At 44.4% G+C, this 23,900-nt stretch overlaps 1 protein-coding gene across 1 annotated transcript; it reads right to left on the reverse strand.

Moving 5' to 3' along the window:
- Positions 1 to 593: 593 nt before the first annotated feature.
- Positions 594 to 23,900, reverse strand: TBX22 (T-box transcription factor 22). Its single transcript, XM_082208472.1, has 8 exons — positions 23,342 to 23,900; positions 21,706 to 21,853; positions 16,603 to 16,704; positions 13,275 to 13,449; positions 11,889 to 12,053; positions 8,780 to 8,844; positions 6,740 to 6,825; positions 594 to 3,144 (listed from the first exon to the last, which is right to left on the reverse strand). The coding sequence occupies exons 1-8, from the start codon at positions 23,487 to 23,489 to the stop codon at positions 2,531 to 2,533; spliced, it is 1,503 nt and encodes a 500-aa protein (XP_082064598.1). The 5' UTR covers positions 23,490 to 23,900; the 3' UTR covers positions 594 to 2,530.

Genomic DNA, 23,900 nt, shown 5'->3' on the forward strand with positions numbered 1-23,900 from the left:
CCAGTTGCCCCACCCACTTCTACTTCTGGACCCACACCACTAGTGCCATGTGGACCTCCAAAGGTTGCCTGTAGGGGAATCTGGCCCTTGGGCTTGAGAATACCTGTAACGGATTAGGACCAACATAAAGAATGTGATTGGCTTTGCATGCCTCCTTTAAAAAAAAAAAAAAGCAGTAGCTATGGGAAGATCCAGACTACAGTGTGGAAGGAAATTGGGTTTAACCATTTGCCCTTGTCAAAATCTTGATCTGGACAGCACACCTGTTCACTCCTGGAGGGAAACTGAGGAACAAGCCAGACCATTGGTCTATCTAGCTCAGTAGTCTATCTGCTCTCCAGGGTTTCAGACAGGAATCTGCCTTAGCCCTGCTTGAAGATGTCAGGCCTTTTAAAATGCGAACAGAGCTGTACTGACACCATTAGAGGCCCTGAGCATTGAAAAGATTATGGTGCCCCGCCATTTGTAATGTGAAATGAAAACAATACTAAACTATAAAACAAAACAAAACAGATTTATTGTAACGCACAACAGGATCTGATTTCCTGGCATTATTTCTATCTACATTTGTAGGAACGCCCCCAGGTTCAGGTGGGGATAAGTAATAAAAATAGAACCAAAATAAAAATAAAAATGGAGAAAGAGTTGTGGTGGAGTGTAAGAAAGTGTGTGTGTGTGTGTGTGTGTGTGTTTCCATTATGATGGAATTTGATGGGTCTCCTTTTTGTGTTCCTCTGCTGTTTTGGTGCCCTGAGCACACGCTGGCAACACAGCACTGAATGAAAAGCGTGTGTACAACCACTTTCCCTCCACCTGCGCCCCAGTAAATATCTGCCATGCTCAGAATGGCAGACTGAGTCCAGAATGAGACTCTGGATACCTGCCCCAAAGTCCTGTCCTGAAAGCACCACTGCCACTCCCACAAGTACTATTCAGTGAACGAAACTAAAGGCACATAAAAGGACCAATCACATGCTTCATGCCATGTCTAGTTTGTCCCTCTGTTCTCATGGTGGCCAATTTGTGTTTGGGCTGGAGCAATTCAGACCACAGATGTGAGTCAGCAGGACTGAAACCTTCACTCAGAATATCTCCCTCCATATATTAGATGAAGTGTCAAGAGAAGGGTTCCAGACCCTCCAAGTGTCCTTATTTTCCAGGGACGTCCCTGATTTAGAGAAGCCATCCCAGTTTCTGGTTTGATCCCAGAATGTCCCTATTTTCATTGGAGAAATGTGGGAGGGTATGGAATTATCTGACCCCCATAATTATCATTATGGAATGGGACGTCCCTATTTTCATCGGAGAAACGTTGAAGGGTATGGGGTTCCTACCTAGAATTTTCCCTAACATGCTAATTTTCTATGCGCAGGGCACTTTTTAGAACATATATAAAGAGAAGCAAATAATGCAACAGCCTCTATCTGCAACCTGAACTGGTACAACCCAGAGGAAACAGGCCTATGACACTGAACATAGAAAAGGTTAATAAACAGTTAATAGTGATTGGAGGCAAGGGGGGAGGGGGGAGAGATTGAATGGGACAATAGTCTAATAAGTGCTTTGCTCAGAGAACAGGGAGAGGGAGTTGGGGACAGGAAGAATTGAGGCATCAGTCCTTTAAAAGATCCATGAAATCAATTTGAGTATGCAAAGATATTCTCAAAATAACTCTGAGGAATGAGAAAGGCACAGAGTCTGGTGAAAATAACCTTTGGATCACTTTACACTTCAGTAATCTCATGGATGCTAAAATTCTGCTGAAAAGTGCTTTAAAAAAATAAAAAAATAAAAATAAAAGAAAGAACGTCCAATCTACATTTTACCCAAATTCTTTAAATGACTGAGTAAATTAGCAATCTCAGCTTCCCCCTATTTCAATATCTTTCATATTTTGTGTAGTTATTATGAAGACAGATGGTCCCTTGAGAAAATCAGTGAGGCAGCTTGGGTAGAGCTCAGCCACAATTTCTCAAAATACTTTTTTTTCTGAGTGGAGAGCAAAATTCTGAGTGGTGTTTTTTTGTTTTTTGTTTACCCTTGAGCCTTCCCCCACAAAAGGAGGGTCATTTTGTCAAATATTCACCAAATAGTGTCCACCTCTCCCTGCCACCACCTTCCCAGAGATACACCAGAAGCTACGGACTTCCCATCTTCAGGGAATGATCCTGCATCTCTATTTCTGAGGCACAGTGGAAGACACTATATAGTGTCCAGGCAGCCCGGACTGAAGCTCTGCTATGATTCACTGCAAGTAATAATGGTGAGCCTCCCTCCCGCAACAAACAGATGGCGGATTTTGCCCTTCCAGTAAATATTTAGCAAACTCCACTCCCTAAAAAAACAACCCACACACAATTTCATTGCCATAGAGAATCTCAGGATGCCAAAGTTTTGCACTCAACTCATCCGATTATGGTCCACTCCATGGTCCACTGCCAACAATCCATCAGCTTTTGCTGATGAGCCAAAGCCAGAAGCTCTGCAGTTTTTGACATGCCACTGCTTCTGCGATGTTAAAGGAGTCCCATTAGAGGCAGTGGTTAATTGCAGAAGGCCAGGGAGAGTGGTTGCACCTGCTCTCTCTGAGAGGGGATGGAACACCGTCATTTGCTTTGAAATGTCCTGTTGTGTTCATCAGCCTGGATGGCATGGAGAAGTTATAGCCGTAGAAACCATATGGAGGATGTAAGGCACAATTAAGGGCTTCCTGGGTAATGGGACTTGATGGGAAAATGTTTCCAGATGCATGCAAGCCATATAGCATATGTCCAGCAGAACTGGGCCCTTGGGGGCTTGGTCCATTTAGGTCTTCTGCTTTGCCACTTTTGACGTTGGTTATGCTCAGAGAAGACAGTGCAGGCATCTCCACCATGAAGTGAGGCAAAAGGGGTGGGCTGGAAGCATTTCCCAGTTTAGGATGGCTTGGGAATATCAGCGATGGCTGTCTTAAAAGGCCGGTAGGGCAAATCTTGTAGCAGACGGGGAGGCCAAAGTGGTGGAGGTAAGATTCCGGGCATGACATTCTGAGGTTGCTTGCTGACAGGTGGAGTGTAGGAGGAGAGCAAGAGGGAGAGAGAAGAGAGCTGAGAGGAGACGGAGTTCCCCCGGGGGGTGTCACAGGGGAAGACCCAGGACTTCCACCTACAGTAAGGCAAGGAAAATTATGTTGTTAAAATATTTTTTTAAAAAGAGAGAGAGATTTCCCTTTCTCTCTCTGGTTACTCCCAGATTGTTGCTGTTTGGAGGTGGGTTTCGATCACATACCTGAAAATGCACCATGCAATAATAGAGACATAGAGACATTTTGTGTGTTTAGAAAGTGGCCTACTGAATCAACCACTCTCATCTGTTGCTCCGTGAACTTTTGCTTTTGGCCCTGCCCACCACTGTTGCATGGACCCTGGAAAGTTGTCCATGGCTGAATGTGGTTGTTGGGATTAAAAGGTTCTCTACTTTTGCTCTAGAATGTAAAGAGATCCCAGGTATTGGAATGACTCCACCCAGATTGGCCATTGGCTTGCCTCAACAGGAAGAGCTAAAGGGACTTCCTGTTCAAACACAAAGTTTGCCTGAGCAATTATTGTTTTCTCCTCTCTATTTTCTCCTAACCTGCTGGCTCCATACCCATCAACTGCCCCAGGAAAACTGGAACATCCCATTTTCTCCCATGAGAGCATGGGCAGCCATTTGGGAACCTTGCTCTGTCATGATTTTGGGCCGAGATCTCACTCCGGGTCTGTATTTGGTCTCCAAAGGTATGAAAACTATTAGCATAACTGAAATTATGGTGTGTGCAACATGGCTGAAATTGTAACACTGTTTGACAGAATGACAGAAATTCAACTAAGAATTATTTTCTGCAGTTGATTCGTGGTACCAGTTTCTGAGGGAGGGAGGAGATGAGTGCCATGGTAAGTTCTCTGACTGCCCTTGTGTTCCTCTCTCTCTCTCTTCTCTCTCTCTCTCTCTCTCTCTCTCTCTCCAAACACACACACACACACACACACACTCATTCTGCCATTTCTACACTCTTTTGGAGAGAGTTTAAAGTGGAATGAGTGTTCCTTGCAATCAAGCATGTGTAATTATCTCACCAGAATGTAAAGCTGGGTATTTATCCAGGCTGCAAGCTTTGAGCAATTTAATTGATGGATTAATGAGCAAAATCTTAAAAGGGGGCAAATCCCCCTTTGATTAATCAGTTGGGCTCAGAAGAAGCCAAAGACCTAGGATTCTCAAAGGACAAGCTGCCCGCAGGCCCCAAAGATGCAACAGCTCCCTCTTTGCTAGGCTGATGAAAAGGAACTGTTAAAACAGCATATCCTCCTTCTACTTGGCATCCAAAATCAACAAATATTTTAGCTTTCTGTACGAAATTATTGCAGGATTATTCAGAATGAAAATAAGGACCCCAGGCAACTGAAACACACTGGAACTAATGTAGCAGCATAGTAGCTAAAGCCCCGTTGAACAGAGTGAGACAGGACCTGCCTTATTGTTGGTGAAGCTACCCTTGTGCCTGGTGTGAAGGCACCAGCTGTTGAAAAATGCTGTAGCTAGACTGTTGCTGGAGATAGACTACTGCCAACACAGAACTCTGGTTCCTAAAAGCTCTCATTGGCTGCCCATATGTTACCAAGCCAAGTTCAAGGTTCTTGTATTAACTTACAAGGCCCTGAACAACTGGGGTCCACAATATCTTTAGGACTATCTGCTCCCTTATATTCCTGATCAATCAATGAGATCCCCTTTGGTGTTTCCCAGTGGCACAGATGAACAGCTCATAACTTGTGGCCCAAGCTTGTGGAACTCTCTTCCTAATTAAAGTTAGACACCCTCTTTTCTGAACTCCAGGTGCATGATGAAGTCCCCCTTATTCCAGCAGGCATTTTAAGTTAGTTTGAGTTTCTGTTGGTTCTATGATGATTTCTTTGGTTTTGTTACATTCCTTGTATGGTTTATTTTTATGTACACCACGTAGAAATTCTAATGATTAAGCAATATGTAAATGTCATAAATAAATACATTTCCAGTGGCAGATGCTGGGGTGTGTGTGTGCAGCAGTAAAGGTTGGTCCACTTGGGGAAATGAGGCACTGCCCCACCAACCTCAGGCTATCCCCAATAACCTGTGCAGTGTGGATTCAGCGAATAGGAGGGCAAATGAGAGAAAACTAGAATTAATTGGCTCTGCCTCCACTTAATAATGGACACCCTGGCTTCCACCTTGCCAGATCCACTGGGCACCAGACACCACTAAGTGGCATCTGCCATTACCCTATCTGAACCCCTCTGCTGGAAATTAGAGTTCTTTTTGCAACTACTGCCATACACAGCATAGGACCATTGGTCCATCTACTTCTCCAGGCACTCCATCTGAGACCTTCTGCATGCAAGGCTATGGCATTTCCCTAAATGAGCCTGCTTTCTTTAGGGGCAGTGAATGAAGCTCCCTGTTGAAATGAGATTCAGCTATCAGTCCAGTCAGCTTCTCTGCGTAGGTAAGTGGAACACTATCTCATCCTTTGCCTCAGGCATCCAAATTCCTTGGGCTGGCTCTGCAGTGAGACTGACTCCTGTGTAAACAGGCCTGGGACTAGGCTGCACAAGGTTGAGCAATGAACCAGAAAGCCCTTCAATTCAACTCTTGCCTCTATCAGGGATTCAGGGATTCATTTGGTGGCCTTAGACAAGTAACTCCCAGTCACCCCCTCATGGGGATAATCAGGTCCAGCATCCATCATGCTCAGGCAGATGTTGGGGTCTTGGTGTTCTGATGAGACCCATCACACTGACCTATCTCCATTCATTCCGGAGTGGATAGGGGCTGGGGGCTGCCAGTGCCCTAGACTAGGCATGTCCAACTTTCAAGAGACTGAGATGTACTCCCACTATAAAAAAAACTGGCAGTGATCTACCAAAGTTGTTGAACTTTTTTTAGGAAGCCAGAGTTGTTGAGCTCCCCACCCCCTTTTTCATTTTTTTGGGGGGCCACGAACCACCAAGATCTACCACGAACCCCCTGCAATCGACCAGAACTACCTGTTGGACACCCCTGCCCTAGACCATTGGTTCTTCTTGTTCCCCAGGCATGGAACCAGATTCTCTACCACCAATCTATGGTCTTTCCAAAGGAAATCTGCTTCTTCTTAAAACAGTTTAAAAGGAAAAATCCTTCAGCTCTGCTCAGGCTTAGCCATGCTTAGAGCAGACCTGATGGGGCTCAAGTCAGTCCAGCTCAGCATTATATTGCTGTGAGACATGGCATTGGTCGGCGTGGAAAGGCTCTTTATCAAAAGCATTTCATGAGCATGCTGACATACAGCATTAACAGGAATATAGGAATCTGCCTTATACCAAGTCACATCACCAATCCATCCTTCTCAGTATTGTCTGCACTGATTGGCAGTACATCTCCAGGGTCTCATACAAGAGACTTTCCCAGCCCTGTCTCAAGAAAACAGGGAGTGAAACATGGATCCTGATCCTAACCTTCCCCGGGGCAGGGAAATGATGTTTTAAATAATTTTAATTCTCTAGCCCAGAAAGTTAAAAGCCAAATTTGCATGGCAATCAGATGCAATGTCTTTACTGAAAATTAGCTTCGTTGCTATCCCAGTATTCAGGTTGCCAAAGCCTCCGAGGAACTGACTGCACTGAACATGTTGAAAATCATGCCACTGTTGCTTAAAGTTCAGCATAATGATCTCAGAAACAGTGGAGAATTCTGTACTTACCCTGACTTTCTGCACCAAAAGACTTAAAATCTAGGGTAAGTGATGGTCGCCACGGATATGATTCCAGAAGTCCATCCAATACTCCTCTACAAAGCAAAGCAGGGACATCAGCCTAGCACTTGCATAGGAATATGTTCCAAAGCCTGGTTCAGATATTGACAAGTCGGGTACTACGGTATTTAGCAGAGTCATAGCATTATAGGAAATAACCAAACAGGAAATATGAACACTTGTAAAAGTAATCAAATTTCCACTTTCCTTTATGGAGATGGGGGGGGGGGAATTACAGAATTCAAGCAAAATATCCCTGCATCACACTTTCTTTCTTGCCCACGATCCTAAGAGACCAAGGCATACAAAATAGGATATTGTTGAGATTATCAGTGTATCAACCTACCAATGACTATATACCAAAAGTTGTATTACACCCACCCACCCACCCCCCTTCACGGAAAATGAAGGCCTCGGTTCTGATAGGGGCAATCCACATTCAGGTTTCCACACTAGGAATGCACCCTTCTCATCAAAGGGGAGTACAAGTGGCTCAGTCACGCCAGGTGTGAAGCTTCTGGGGCATCACAGAAGGTGCTGCAACTATGACGTTCAATGGAAGGTGAGTGATGGGTGCCACAGTGCAGAAGCTTCTGCATCCAGCAAGTTTGTAGACAGGAAGCAAGGCAGTTTTGTTGCACTAAACAAACAGATGTAGTGACAGACTATTCACATATAGCAAACAAATAGCCTGCAAATAATCTAGTTTGGCCCTCAAGAGGTAGGGAGGGTTGTTTTTGGAAGGTGGATGTCTCAGAAGCTCTAGTGAGTATGCAGTACATCCTGGGTGGCTCTTGAGATTCTGGCAAAAATATGTCTTACTGTGCACATGAAAGTAGGATATGACACATAAATCAGATTGCAACCGATTAATTTTTGTTTTGTTTAATTGCTTAGCTTAAAATGTGCTCCAGCTTGTTAAGGAAAGCCTTGCAGCTGGATCAGACCAAAGGCCCATCTGCCACAGCTTTCTGTTCTGACAATGGCCAACCAGATGCCCATTATGGGAAGCCCACAAACAAGACACAAGAGTAACACCGGCATTCTCTCCACTTGTGGTTCCCAGCAACTGGTATTCAGGGGCATACGTCTGAATATTAGAAATAAACATGAAATATTGTGAAAACTGCGAGTAATAAGGACCACTTTAAAATAGGAGTCTCTCCTCCCTTTCTCCCACATTGGGTGCCTCCTGCAACACCCATGGGGTCATCAGAAAACAAGGTGAGGGGTTGGACAGAGGGGGTTTGTAACTATTGTTTTTACCATGTGCAAATATTATTTATTATTTCATATGTGTATATGCAGCTTAATAGCAAAGCAGACTCTAAGTGTTTTAGGAAAATAACAGATGAAACTGGAAAACTGCAATATTATGTAATAGAAAACTACAAGGCAAAAGCATATACTACTCCATTGGTTAACTGGTTATTACACTGAAACTCATACTATCAATTAGTTAGGATAGCCTTCATGGATCTGGTCTCCTCAAGATGTTTTGAACCACAGCTCCTCCCACCAGCACTTGCTGGGGCTGATGGGAGTTGTAGTCAAAACATTTGGAGATCACGAAGCTGACCAAGGCCGGACTATGATACAGTGGTGCCCCGCAAGACGAATGCCTTGCAAGACGAAAAACTCGCTAGACGAAAGGGTTTTGCGGTTTTTGAGCTGCTTCGCAAGACGAATTTCCCTATGGGCTTGCTTCGCAAGACGAAAATGTCTTGCAAGTTTGTTTCCTTTTTCTTAACACCGTTAATACAGTTGCGACTTGACTTTGAGGAGCAACTCATAGAACGCGGTGTGGTAGCCTTTTTTGAGGTTTTTGGTGATTTTTGAAGCTTTTCCAAAACTTTTCCGACACCGTGCTTTGCAAGACGAAAAATTCGCTAGACAAAAAAACTCGCGGAACGAATTAATTTCATCTTGCGAGGCACCACTGTACCTTTAACTAGTGGACAGCCCAGCAAATAAATAATAATAATTTACCTGTTTCTTCCGGGGTCTCTAAACCCTTTAGCAAAGGGATTCCGGTCAATCTTCAGTTTTGTTATCTGTGGACATTCGGAGCAAAACAACAAAGAAAGAATTGTTTGAGTGCTGTAACCAGGTCAGCAAACTTTTTCAGCAGGGGGCCGGTCCACTGTCCCTCAGACCTTGTGGGGGGCCAGACTATATTTTGAAAAAAAAAATAATGAACGAGTTCCTATGCCCCACAAATAACCCAGAGATGCATTTTAAATAAAAGCACACATTCTACACATGTAAAAACACGCTGATTCCTGGACCGTTCGTGGGCCAGATTTAGAAGGCAATTGGGCCAGATCTGGCCCCCGGGCCTTAATTTGCCTACCCTTGAAGTAACCCAACACTAGAATGGCAAAAACCTAGTTAGACAGAATGTCATTCATTTGCAGGAGAAAATTGATTCCATTCACACTTAAAGGCAAATCTATGAAATCTGCCCTTTCTGAAACAATATGAAAACGTAACTACAGTCATCCTTCAAAATGCACATTTGCCTGAATTTTGTGTTGCAGTTCTCCAAACAATGTTTTTTAAAAATGCATATATTAGGGGGAAGTGCATAAAAATAAATGTAGTAGTGAAAAACACAGAATCACAGAATCACAGAATCACAGAACTGTAGAGTTGGAAGGGACCCTGGGGATCATCTAGTCCAACCCCCTGCAATGTAGGAATATGCAGCCGGCCCATACAGGGATTGAGCCTGCAACCTTGAGTGTTATCAGCAAACACATTAAAAATGCATTCTATTAAGGGGAACTGCTTGCAAAAAATGTGTACAAAACAGCATGCAAAAATATGCTTGCTGGGGGAAATTCACACTAAAATGGTGATTAATTGTTCTTTTTTTTAAAATGCAGATTGCTGCAGAAGTGCTGAGAAATGAATTGAATATTGGATAATTGAGAAATGGACAGAACAAAACCAACAGATCCTTCCATCCCTACTCATATGTGCTCAATGTTAGAACAGGTTTTTAAGAAATTGTCACAATTACCCTACATATAAACATGAGCTTTTCATGGTCACGAGAGTGCATTCTGTCAGTTTTGTGGAGCACTGTCCTCAGTAAGGGGTTTTAGGTATACATGAGTGTAGGGAGAGGGATATAAATGGTGAGGCCGTGAGAGGCCATTGTTCTTCTGCTCTTTGAGTTTGTTCCACTCCTCTTGAGTCCCAGTTTAACTAATAATCATTTGCTGGGTTAGAATGTGTTGCATTTGCTACACCTTTGAAGTCATTCCTTGATTGATTGATTGATTGATTGATTGGAATTCATATACTGCTAATATTTTTTAGCCTCTAAGCAGTTCACATAAAATAAAATACTCATTTAAATTATCAATAAAAAGTCAGAAGTAAAAGCAAGTTCATTTTTAAAAGATACAAAACATAAACAAAACCAGCATAAAATTGCATATTAAATTGTGCATCAGCTTTTCATATCTGGATAGGCTTTTGCAGACTCATACCCTAATGTTACTGCCCTGATTCGTCTAAAGAGAAAACTTCACCAAATCAGCAGTTTTGATGTGATCTTATGCATGCTCACATCAATATACTTTCAGTACTGTTCTATTGATGCATCCGTGCAGTTTGGCACACTCGTGGTTAAACCGCCACACAATTTTTAAGTAATAATAATTATCATTCAATTTATGTCATTTAAAGATCTTAACTATGAGCAAATAGTTTGTGAGCAAAAAATGACCTCACATGCATGATATAGTAGGGATTGTTTTCAGTAAGGTTTTTTTATTCTATTAATAACCCTGTTGTATTGTTGTTTGTGTTGCCCCTGTTTTTAATTGTAACTCAAAATAAAATCCTATGAGTGGTGCCCCCTGCAAGGAAAACACCCCCCCCCAAAAAAAAAGAATTTTGGTATAAATAACTGAACTAGGAATGAGAGAGCAATTCATTTGGGTTTCACAAAGCCCACACTTCCCTAGCCCAAACATGTGAATCGGAACACAGCTCTTCTTTGCTTTTGTTTGGATTTTGTGATACAGTCTTCCAACTAAAGAATGCAAACAAAAATGTGTATATAAGTGCAAAGGGTGTGGAAGGAACTCATCCATCAGCCAAAATAACATGGATAAATCCACCCTACAGAGGAAACCTGACTTGCAAAAATTGTATGATAGGAGAAATGTGCCTGAGAATGCATATGAATTTTCATGAGGGCTTAAAATATAAAAATATCTGAAAAGTATGCAGAAATGGGGCAGACCAAACTTAACACTGGAAAAATAAGAAACCAAATTACATGTAAATTGACAGATTCATTCACATTAACATCAAGTTTTGTGTAGGGGCAGCATTTAATCAACATTGAGGCACACTGCAATTTGGTCTGTGCGCGCGCACACACACTTTTCCATATACAGAAGCTGACCTTATTGGTAGCACTTTCCACCACACTTGAGGGATGCAATCTAGCTTAGAGGGTTCAGGCCAAGACTATGCGCACTAGGGATAGGTGAATGTGTCAATTTCAGTTTCTCTCGGTTTCTCACTTTTCCTGTGTTAAATTCAGTTCTCCACCTTTCCACATCAACTTGTATTTCTTTCTTTATTTTTTAAAACGAGTTCTCATGAAACTCCATTGGGATTTTAGTGTGATTTTCTCCTAATACACACATTTTAGCATGATAGTTTTCCTATTTTTACAGAGCAGTTTTCCATAATATAATGCATTTCTGTGTTAATTTATTTGCGTGCATTTTTTTTTAATACATCAGTCCCACTTCAGGGTGGAAAAGAAACTACCTTAATTTGCACATTCCAAATTCTGAAGAGAAATGAATGGAAGTACCATTTTTGAAGCATCTCTTAAGTAATGGCGCAACCTGACTCCCTCCTCTGGCAATCTGCACAGAATTTTGCTTAACGGTTGCCATCAATTTGATTTTAATTAATTTTTATAATGAAATGTTTTTAGAATGTTGGATTATTTGATTGTTGTTAGCCGCCCTGAGCCCGGCTTCGGCTGGGGAGGGTGGGATATAAATAAAATTTATTATTATTATTATTATTATTATTATTATTATTATTATTATTAACTTGCCTGCTGGTTTTGATAGGCTGTGACAGTGGTGAATTCAGTTTCTTTAAATGAGAAGGTCTGAACACCGGCTGCTGGCAGTGACTGGATCTGGGACAGATCAAACCGGGAATCCTGGACGATGACATGGACTCTTGGCTTGTATTTGTGCATGGACTGCAGAATAATCTGTAAGAGAAGACAGGCAAATGTCTTTAAAAACCTCAGGTCTAGGGACCTAGTGCTACTATATCTGGCTCTTGGGACTCTCCCAGCCCTATTCTGTGTCCTTGAGTGCCACTCACTTGCATAGGTGGATGTGTGAAAGGGTGCATAGAAGCCTCTGGCTTTTGCATGGCTGAAATGTAGGCAATTGTACAGAGGTAAGAATCATATCCATTGCTCCACCCACTTTTGCCCCTGGCCATGTGTATCACTGGCATGTAGCCGCCAGAAATGGAGATGTAGTGCTTGGAATGAAAACATTTTCCTATCTCTGGTTTATAGCGTCAGTGCTGATCTATGCTCCAAGGGAGGTGACCTTGACAATGGGGGTGGTAAGGAGCTCCATCATTGGATCTTTATGCCCTTACATTACCAGAGCAGGATGAGAGGGACAGGTGCTGCAGCACAAAGGGGCTCTAGCTATGCATTTTCTCCGATGTGGCCCTTGCATCACTGTGGTGACTTCATGGTAAAGGTAAAGGGACCCCTGACCATTAGGTCCAGTCATGGCCGACTCTGGGGTTGCGGTGCTCATCTTGCTTTATTGGCTGAGGGAGCCAGCATACAGCTTCTGGGTCATGTGGCCAGCATGACTAAGCTGCTTCTGGCGAACCAGAGCAGCGCACGGAAATGCCGTTTACTTTCCCGCTGGAGTGGTACCTATTTATCTACTTGCACTTTGACGTGCTTTCGAACTGCTAGGTTGGCAGGAGCAGGGACCGAGCAACGGGAGCTCACCCTGTCACGGGGATTCGAACCGCCGACCTTCTGATCGGCAAGCCCTAGGTTCAGTGGTTTATACCACACCACCACCCGAGTCCCTTGACTTTATGGTAAAGGAACTCATACACTTATGCACAGAGACAGAACTTTCTCTCCCTCGCTTGCAATTTCTTAAATTCCAACCTGCAAAGCATGTGGGGCTGTGACTCTGAATGTAATAATGCTGAAAACTAGACAGACTACCAACTTCCTAACTGATTGTGGGTTTTGTTTTAATTGGCATGAGCTCCCCTAGAAATTTTGGTAAAATGAAGAGTGCCGCATACAATGGTTTCAAATGAACACACATATAAGGAAATTCTAGGGTAGCCCTAAAAGTTATTTCTTGTTCCAACAAGAAAACTCTGTCCATCCCTCCCTTCTTCTCCCGTTATAGCAGTGCACCCTCCAATCCACACCTACATGCCCTTTGTCGTCCATCTCATTGTTGGTCAGTTTCACCCGATCAAAGCTGATGATCTGTCTCATCCAGGTCTCTCCAGAGCAAGGGGAATCTGGGTGGATGTAAAGCCGGGGTGTGATGCAGGAATGGTCTGTGTTTCCAGCCACCATCCACTGGGAGCTGTGGTAGACATACCTTCATAGGGGACAGAGGTCGTGAGGTTAGGAATCAGCAGAGCAATCTGATGCAGAACCCACATTAAGTCCTGTAGTTGGCTTCTCAACCACACATCATAAGAACATTAGATGCACCTGCCAGATCAGACCAATGGCCTAGCATCCTCTTCTCACAGTCAGACTCTGCCTGTAGGAAACTCACAAACATTCTTGAGCACACCCCCCAATACAATATTATGCCCTCTTTCTGAGTTATGCAGAGTACACATAATTGGCAGCAGTGCTGAGTCACCTGGCAATCAGAGCCTACCCTGTCAAGAGCCCTTAAAAATGGAATGTTGAGGACATTCCTTCATCTCTCACTGCCCATTCAGAAGGCTACCCTTTTATTACATTTGCCACTTATTTAAGCTGTTTTTTGTTGGTAGCCTAGGATTCCTTTTCTGGTGTAAAGAGAGACCAAGAAGCTCAATGAAAAAAAAAACCCCAGTAAGTTCTTCCCCTGATGCTACCCTCCAACATCAGTTATTAGTAGCAGATCAACTCTGAGTTGATCTCTAACAATAATGATTAAATACTAAATCCTATAGCTGCAGTTTCCTCCCGGTTCTTTCTGTTCTGGGGTCCTGTGAAATGTGCATGGAGTTTGGGGGTATTGCCTGTGCCTCATTATAAACTCAGGGCTCCTTCAAAGGGATTCCAAAAAACTGACCAGGTGTGCAGCATCCCCAGCAGTCAGGTTTTTAAAGCCTCCTTTTCCTTGCCAGACACTCCGCGGGATCGTAACTGGCTCGCGATCGTTAAGTCTCAGCCTTCCGCCCCCCCCCCCCTCCGCCCTATACTCTTACCCCTGCTTTGCCCACAAAGAGATTATAGTTCTATTTAGGACTCAACGCTTGAAACATTCGCTTCATGAAATTCACTCACGTCAGGTATCTGAACCCTGAGTATGTTTCTCTCTGCAGCGGACATCTCAATATTTTTTCACCTTTAGAACACCGACAGAAGGACCACATGCATGCTTACTCAAAAGTAAGGCCCAATGAGCTCTATGGAGGGTACTCCCAGGCAAGGGTGTATAGCATCGCAGTGTTAATAATCCTATTCTTTTGTTTTAGGTAGTAACTCCTATGGAACTCGGGGAACTTTCTTATGTATAGGGTTGCGCTGCGAAAGCAACGACAGAGCAAAAACGCGCCACATATTTAAAGCACGGTTAAAGCATATGGCTTCTCGCAAAGAATCATGGGAACCGCAGCTTTCCTCTCACAGAACTAGTTTCCAGCGTGCTTTTCATATGTGTTGAATATCCTAAATGTGTGGGGCGGATCTTCCCAAAAGGAACACCGAAACTGGCATTATTATTATTTTATAGAAAGTGTATCTGATTTCCGTGAGCGATTTAAACAACAAGATTACATATCCCGCATTGAAACCTTTGGGACGTAACACGCTCACTGTTGCGTTAGCTCAAGGCTCCTGCTGCCTTTGATGTGGGAGAGAAAGGCAGCTTTTTCAAAAGGCAGCCCCTGATCTCAACCTGTGAAATTATTGTCGAAGGCTCCCTGAGGTCCTGCGAACTGTTTGTTTACTTTGCAACTTTTCCCAAGCCCTTTGGGGAAAGGCCGTAGCTCAGCGGCAGAACGTCTCTTTTGCCCCGCATCTCCTCCTGGTAGTGCTGGGAATACTTCCCTGAAATCGGGGCGCGCAGGCAATAATCACGCTCAGTATAAGGCAATTTCCCGTGTTCCTAAGAGTCCTGATCAAAAGCACCTATATGGGAAAGAGGTACTGTAGAAACCAATGTGCACATCGTCTCCCAGACCAGCGGTGGAAGGAAGAGCACGGGGTGAAAGTAAACGGGACTGTGGGGCACACAGCTTCTGTCTGTGGCACATAGAATCTCGCGCCAGGGGGACGCAGGCCCGCCGTGTGTGTACGTATACTTCTTTACGCAGATCTGAAGTGTGTATATTCCTTCGTGCAGCGCATAGTTAACCTGTGGAACTCCCTCATGAGGCACTGGCAGTGATGGCCACCAACTCAGGTGACCTTTTTCCCCCTCCTTTTTTTAAAAGGTTTAGATAATTTCATGGAGGACAAAGCTGCTAGCCTCGATGGTTTTGTTCTACCACCACGGTCTGGGGCGCTATGTATGGAATACCATTTGCTTGGAACTGCTGCTGTTCTCAGGTCCTGCGTGCAGACTTCCCACAGGCTTCTGGTCGGCCCACAGGATGCTAGCCTAGATGGGCTATAGACCTGAACCAGCAGGCTTGACTTATTATGGAGTCTGAAGGAGTTTGCTTAGGCTGCAGTGTTAACCGCACCTGCATGGAGGTAAGCCCCACTGAATTCAGTAGGGCTTACTTTTGTGCAGACATAGGACTGTGCTTTAAGAACTCGCATTTAGAACTGACTTGGATCTTATCTTTCTGTCAGCGTCTGAAGAGCCCTGCCTACAATCCGTTTTTGACTGCTGTTTTTCATGCGGATTTAAAATCAGTAGGAATTAGTGGGGGAAATATCTCTTTGGGTCCAGATACTTCAGAGTATTTGGGATGTCGTCAATTCGTGCAAACAGCAAACTATTGATATATTTTGCCAATGAGTCAGAAAAGCTTTAAAAAAGAGGAATCGGTTTAGGATTACTCCACGTAACTCCGGCCCTGAATGATTTGAGGAGACGAGGTTATTTCCTAGAAGGGGGGCGGGGGGGAATCCTGCTGAATATGAGAAAATAGGCATAAGAGCGGACTGCAGTTTCACGTGTAAGTTGATGGTCATATTATGAAATTAGGAAGGGAGCGGGGGAAGTATTTGAAGAGAAAAGGGAATCCTGCATGAAGCGCATCTGCTTGCTTTAAAATGGCTTCCAGGCCTACTGGGGTGGAGGGGCAAGTCCCTTCGACATCAGCGGGACTGATTCACACGTACATGTAGGAAGGAACCATCCTGTAACTGGCAGATGAAGCTGGGAAAAGATTGAGTGTGAGGTGATGCTACCATATGCGCATCGCTTTCTGTGCTGGTTGGGAGCTGAAGGCCCTGACACAAGCAGGAGGCACGTCGTCATCACCTCCTGCTGAAGTCATCCGCGAATGAGAGCGTGCACGTGTGAACTGACCCTATATCTTGCTTAGCTTCCAAAGGAGAACGGTCCGCGTTTTACCTGTATCTTTTCGAATCTACCGGCACCACGTCTATGGCGATGTAATATTGCTTCATCGAATCCAGACCTTTCACTTTGACTCTGACCGACGGAAACATTCTCCTGCGAGAAGCGTAAGAAGAGCAATAGGTTTCATTTGGCATCCAGTTCCTTGGTTCTTTTCTTATCCCGCTCTGTCTCCACTGCTCAGGGGTCATCGCGCAACTGTCCACAGCCATACCTGAAGGGATACCTGCCGCTTTATGAGCCCCGGAAGTCTCAGGCCGGCGAACCTGCCTTTCACACCCCGTTCCCTTTGCATTGCAAGGCTTACAGCTGATGAGACTTGCAAGAAATGGGCATGATCCTGTGCGCGCTGACTTGGGAGTAAGCCCCCTTGAACTCAATGGAAATTACTTTCGAGTAAACATGAACAGGTTCCGGCTGAGTTTCCCTCTTTTGCTGCTCCCTCTATTATCATCACCCCCCATTCCCTATCACATCAGAAGGGGATAACTGATCTATTTTCAGGTGTAGCAGAATCAAAGAATTGTAGGATTGGAAGGGACCCCAAGGGTCATCTAGTCCACCCCGCTGCAGTGCAGGAATCTTGCCCACGAACCACAAACCTTCTGGTTAACAGCACTGGCACATTGCGCCACAGAGACCTGATAGAAACTGGCGTGGAAGTAATAGTTTGAACCCTTCCTATTAGTAAGAACATAAGTAGCTATAGTGTTATGCAAAATACTACTAGAAGTCGTAAATTGCTGGTTTCTGTCATAGTGAATAAGCCCGATTAAAAGTGTTTAGTATTTTCTTTCGTTTTCCAAAATCTTTCTATACCCGCGAATGAGTGTGAAATCATTCAGGCACCATTATCAGTGCTAAATCTTAAAACATGCTTCGTGGGAAAAAGGATCCCAACCACAGCAGGATTTTTCTCTCTCTCCCTCCAACAGATTGTCAGTAGGACCAGACTGTTCGTTTACCAAGCCTTGGGCTGCGGCTGAAAGGTAGGAAGGAAAGTCGTCAGAAGGACCGAAGACCAAGGGGAGGAGAGAGTGGAGATGCAAGAGCATGTCGATGTGCCAGTTCCGTAGAAAGGTTTACCAGAAAAACAAGATTCCAGCCCAGCAGTGAGGAACAGAGAGCCAGCAATGGTATAGTGGCGATAATGTTGGACCAGGACCTTTCAGGGTTCAAATCCTCACTCAGCCATGAAGCTTCCTGGGTGACCTTGGGCCAGTCACCATCTTTCAGCTTAACCTACTTCACAGCGTTGTTGTGAGGATGAAATAAAGAAAAGTTAGGATGTGAATGTAACAGTAAATAAACATGCCAGATGTTCCTGAACTATACAACTCTCACTGCACCTGACTGTTGGCCATGGTGGCTGGGGAGACATGAAGTTCAGAAACACCTGGAGGGCCACAGGTTCCCCATCCTCCTCTAGTCCCCTAACAAATGTGTCTGCAATCCTATACTTGGGGTATGTTCACATTGCCATTTTAGAAGGCCGTGAAGTTGTTAACATAAACACACACCTTCCATGGGTCTTTCCTCTCTCCCTGTTCACATCAGCAAGGCTTCATAGTGTCACAAACACATTTTGTTTGTGTACACACTACAGGATGGGGGTGTCTTTGCCCTGTGCAAAGGAGGCTAGAGAAAAATTAGAAAAGGCTTGAATGCTCCAACCCATGTGAATCTGGTTTAAGAAACAATGCATCAAAAAAACCAGCTGTGCTTTTAAAAAAACCCTGCAGGAAATGTGCATTTTAAAAAAAAATATAATGGCCTGTGTGAACACGGCACAGAAATCTGGGTAAAAACCCAACACAGTGAGTGCACAGTAATTGAGAGTGTGAACTCAGCCTTAGTTAGCTAGGAGTGAGTCGCAGTGCATTCAATAGGGCTGTTATCTGAGTAGAGTTGTATAGAATTCCAGTGCACCTCTGCCTTTAAGGCACCACAGAACTCCTGGCTTTCCACTGCAATGCTGAGGTCAAGGGTAAGGATGAGAGAGCAAATAAGGCATGGATGGTTTCCCACATTTTGAAGTAAGTGAAGTAAAACATATTACCCTCTGCATAGCACTTTTCTGAAGACCATTCTGTCTGCACCTGCTATTCAGGGCAGAACCTTTTATTGCCCTAGACTTCAGGGGTAGCTAACATGGTGCCCTCAAGATGCTACTGGACTTCAACTTGACCATAGGCCATGCTGGCTGAGGCTGATGGGAATTCCTATCCAACAACATCTGGGGGCACTGCATTGGCTTCTCATTGTTTTAATAATTTTGCAAGGGATGTTGTGTGAGGTGTTTTAAATAAGGGGAGATGTCTACATTCTGACTTGGCCAGGGACTTTTACTGCACTCTGACTCCTCACAACTCTTATCTGTTGAGAATGAGGCTGTCAATGGCTAATAGCCATGATGGCCACGTTCTCCCTCTATTGTCTGAATCAGTAGCCTCTGAATACCAGTTGCTGAGAATCACAAGTGGGGAGAACTCTGTTGCACACAGGTGCCACTTGCAGGTTTCCTGAAGGTTGAGAACAATACATCTTTGGCCTGATCAGACTGGGCCCTTCATATCTTCTTATGACCTTCATAAATTAATCTCGCTTTCTCCCTCTCTCTGCAAAGAACTGCAAAAATGTTCAGCCAAACAACAAATGGGTGCACAAAGCAAAAGCATTTAAAGCTATGCATTTCATCCATCTAGCTACTGAGTGCCAAAAACACTGGAATCTTGAGATTTGGAATTTCACGGCACACATCCTCAGGCATGGATGTTCAAAAGCGAATTTTTAAAAGCATCTTCCTTCCTTCCTTCCTTCCTTCCTTCCTTCCTTCCTTCCTTCCTTCCTTCTTTTAATGACACCATACTGGTGACAAGGTCAGCCTTCTCTCCAGGAAGGCTTATCAGAAATGTTTTGTGTCTCTTTCTGACCTTATAGTAGAGGGCAGGTAAGAAATCAAATAAATCAAGTACTCAGAAGTTAAGTCCTTGGCTTAAAGGGCCTTACTCCTAAGTAACCATGGGCAGGATTGTAGGCAGATCAAATCCATGCACAGTTTCCTCCAGTAGTTAAAAGAAAGGACACCTACTTAGGAATAGGTTGCCTTGAAATGTACTGACATCAAACCAAGGATGTTTAGGATCCTGATGTTAGGCTCCTCACAGTCACCCAATCTTACTAACTCAGTGGAAGAGCACATGCTTTAATTTTTGGTATCTGCATTTAGAACCGAGGAAGATTATCTTTCTAAAATCCTGGAGAGCCGCTGCTAGTCAATGTAGACAAACTGACAGTATAAGGCAGCTTCTTCTGTTCCTTTAAGGCTTCACTTGGAAGTAAGTCTCACCGAGTTCTTACTCCCATGTAAACGTACATGAAATTGCAGCCTCAAGCTTTGCCTTAACAGCTCGGCCTTGGTGATAATGACTCGTCACCCACTAATTCATGGAGCTCTGGTTTGGGAATCGAATAGATTTAATGGAGAAAAGACCCTGCAGAAGGTTATTATAGTCATTTCTCTTGATCAGCGAAGGATGAACTTGTGAGAGAGGCGATGGTAAGAGAAAGAATATCGTGGGAAGAGATTGTCTTTTTATCGATTCAGTGGTGCAGTTAACGTAATTTTAGACTCTGGGTTTAGTGGTTTACATATATTTTACTTTGTTTTCACCGAAACCTGCTAAGTTGGCCCTGCAGGGTTTGCGGGCCCGGGACTTGAATAACCTTTTATTTAAAATGATATTAGAAAATGGCTACTGCATTGTCGGTGCGGGAGACCAGTGATAAGTTTTACGCATATCACAAAATCCCCATAGTAAAATCCTCGGCCACCGAATTATCCATTAGCTCATCAGTTTTCTCTCACTCTCCCAAATCACGATCTTATCAGGATCACTGTTATTAAGGAGGAGCTTTTCGCTACAGAATTTATTCCAGGTCGTGAGGAGAGGGGAGCCTGCAGTGTAGATGAAGGACAGGAGCAAACGATAAACATATCTGCCTGTGCTTCCCCCATCCCCCGTACTGCAAATATTTGGTTTGAAATAGGGAAAACAAATTATCTTAAGCGCGGGTGTGTGTTGGTCCTTGGCGTTAGGGGTGTGTGTGAAGGAATTACCCTCCAAGATTATAAGGAGCTTCGGTTCAGGATTGAGCAAGGACCAACACACACCCGCGCCTCTAGAGAACTGGAGCAGGCAAAGTAATTGTTAGGGTTGATGGAACTACGGTTCTGAATTGTGATTTATGTAAGGCTCTTTCAGACTTTCCTGTATCCCTTCGCCTTACCATGGACGGAAATTCTGCCTCAGACACTGAGGTGCTGAGTTTAAAAAATGTAACCTCTGGCAAGAAAGGTCCCTTGATTTCCCTGTTTCGTTTTCATTGGAAATAAAAGGGGGAGGGGAAGGATAGCGAAGCCTCTCCCTGAGTTGTGGGGAGAACAAATTTGTCTCCGTTGTTAAAATAAGCCTCCCCCACCCTCTAGAACACAGTGTGGCTTACTTCTGAGTAAGCATGCCATTTGTGCATAGTATGGGCACGACCCACCCCGACCAAAGCACTCTCAAGATTAATCAGTTACTTTCCAGGAGAGAGTTGAGCAAGCGCTGAATTATTTGGCGTTGAAACCGGCGGGACTTGGAAAGTGTCGCTCAGAAACAGGATATTAATAAGAATGAATGAAAGGTGGAATGTACCAGAATCCACCCGTGTTTGTTAAAAGAAAGAAAAAGGCCTTACAGTACAATCCTATACATGTCTATTCTGAAGTAAATTCGACTCAGCGCAGTGGGGCTTGCCTTACTCCCAGGTAAGCGGGTACAGTATAGGACAGCAGCCTTAGTAATTTGCTTGATCGAACCCACAATTCCGTGAGCGCATAGACTTCGGACCATGCCAGCGCTGGTTTATTGGAAAGGGTAGAGCAATCGTGTGCATTTTTAGCACAGCAGCTGACACGCCGGCAAGCACAGTCGCTAACACGTTACTGGAAATTTAGAGTGCTATCTGGGGGCAGATCGCGCGCAGCACACGCATACACACAATAACAAAAAAAAGGAAGAGAGATATGAAACTCCGGACCAGATGCCCTACCTGCCGGCTTTGGTGATAATCATTTCAGTGCCGATTTCGTGAAACCTCTTCCACAATTCCGAACCTTGCAGGTCCACTTGGATCGCTCCGGCCCCTTCTCTGGTTTCCTCCGCGAGGGAGCCCGCCGTTTCTCCCTTAGATTTCTTTTCTGGGAGGAAATAAATGCAAGCGGGGTACGGGGACAGAACTATAGCGAGTGCCCGCGGCTTGGACATGCCATTGGCTCCCTTTCCTTCCGAGTGGCTCGGATCGGAATTCAAGCGGAAGCTGCAGGGATGCGTTGCGAGGGCCACTGAGAGCCATTCGTTTTTAGGAAGTGCTCTCAAATATCCATTGGAAGTCCTGGAAGGATTTTCTAGGCAGAGACTTAGTAGGCGCCGATAATTCCTATGGACTGCTGGGAGGAAAATCTGATGGCACTCGAACCTGCTCCATTCACACTATGGATTTAAAGTACTTTACCAGCACCACGCAGGAATCTTGGGAACGTAGTTTGTTAAGCACCCTTAACAAGCTACAGATTCCATGAGTCTTTGGGGAAAACAGAGTGCTTTTAATGTGCTTTAAATAGATAGTGTGGATATTTTTTTTAAGAAACGATTCAAACAATTGCAGCCACGCACGCACACATATGACTTATTTTAGCACGGCTTCGTTCCTAGAGAAATTTTGGGGAAATATGAGCTCGCAAGTAAATGTGTGGAAGACGAGAGTAAATCCGGGATGAGGAACTCTCGGTCCCTGCAGGTGCTCTTGGACCGCCACCTTCCATCTGCTCCAGTCAGTCTGGTCAATGGTCAGGAATGATGGGAGTTACAGTCCAGTAACATTTGCGGGGTCGTATGTTCCCTGGGGTGTAAATAACGATGGGGGGATTTCCTCTCTTCCGCCGCCACTGAAGCAATTACTTGGCATTCAATTGAGCGCTAGGTGTAGTTTACGCTGCAGTTGGCCTCTCTAAATTTCATTTGAATTGCGCGAGTTTAAAGGTTATGCCCGAAACAGAACACAGATCACCCACAGGCCCCAGATTAATCGCTTTGGTCTTCCCTCGGTGTAAAACGAGGCTTTGATCCATTCCCTTTAGTAGAACTGGGAGCACGGCTGAGCCCTATTCACATTTAAGAATCTTAAATTAAAAACTCACAGTTTAGCACTCGGATTTGGAAAAGTACCCCCTCGGCGTGCGTCCGCCTTCATTGTACAAAGACCCTTGTTATTTTACCCTTCGCTTATTCAACACAGTCCTAACTTTTTATTTGGGGCAAGCGTTATTGAAAACAGAGCAAGTTTTAGGGGGACGCCGGATTCTTCTTCCGGCTGGCAAATGAGGAAATACAATAAATAATATGTTCCCGTGCCATGCTTTTCTTAAGGTTGTACCAGGGAGTAAACCCTATCAGACGCAGAGGGAGACTCAGCTGAACCGCGCAATCCTAACTCAAAAGTAATTTTTTTTTGGATTAAATGGGAATTTGCTCTCAGGGAAGCTGGGAAATTAGGACTGAATCCTTTCAGGCTACAATTCTAAACGCGCTGACGGACTACCGAAGAATGTATAGTTTGGACTGCACGATTCGGAGATTGCCGGACTAGCACTACAGTGAGAAGAAAGAAGAGAGAAGGGCGACTTTACCTGGCGCCTGGTTTTTCCCGAAGACTGTCTTCTCGGCTACTTTCTCAGCAGAGCGCTCCTCTTCTTCCAAATCCAGAAGTTTGCGCTTCCCCGAGTTGCCCACTAAAACGTCCACGGAGAAAGCATGCGCCCTGGAGCTCAAAGCCATGATCCCCGTTCCAAATGTGGAGTCTCTTTCTTCTTTTAGAGAATAAAATAAAGAAAGATCAGGAGGGAAGCCTTCCTTCTTTGCTTCCCCTACTCCCCCCCTCTTCAAAGCCGAAAAGAAACTTCAGCCCAGCTCAGAAGGGCTTGTGGCCCGATCAACCCCCTTCCAACACTTTGCGCAGCATCCTAGAGAGTGAGAAAATATATCCAGCTTCCCAGCTCCATTCAGGATTCCTAATGGCTCTCCGAGGAAGCGACTAGCAAAAAGAAGACGACATTTCCATCCCTACTTTTTTAAAAAGGTGGGGTGTGTGTGTGGAGAGAACAGAACTGCCTTCTTTGGCAAATCCCAGGGACAGAGGAGTAAGACTGACAAGGGTAAGAAAAGGAGAGGGAACGCGAAGTCAGCTGA

Source organism: Podarcis vaucheri (assembly GCF_965113315.1).
Source record: "Podarcis vaucheri genome assembly, chromosome: Z".
In the NCBI taxonomy this organism is placed as follows: Eukaryota; Metazoa; Chordata; class Lepidosauria; order Squamata; family Lacertidae; genus Podarcis; species Podarcis vaucheri.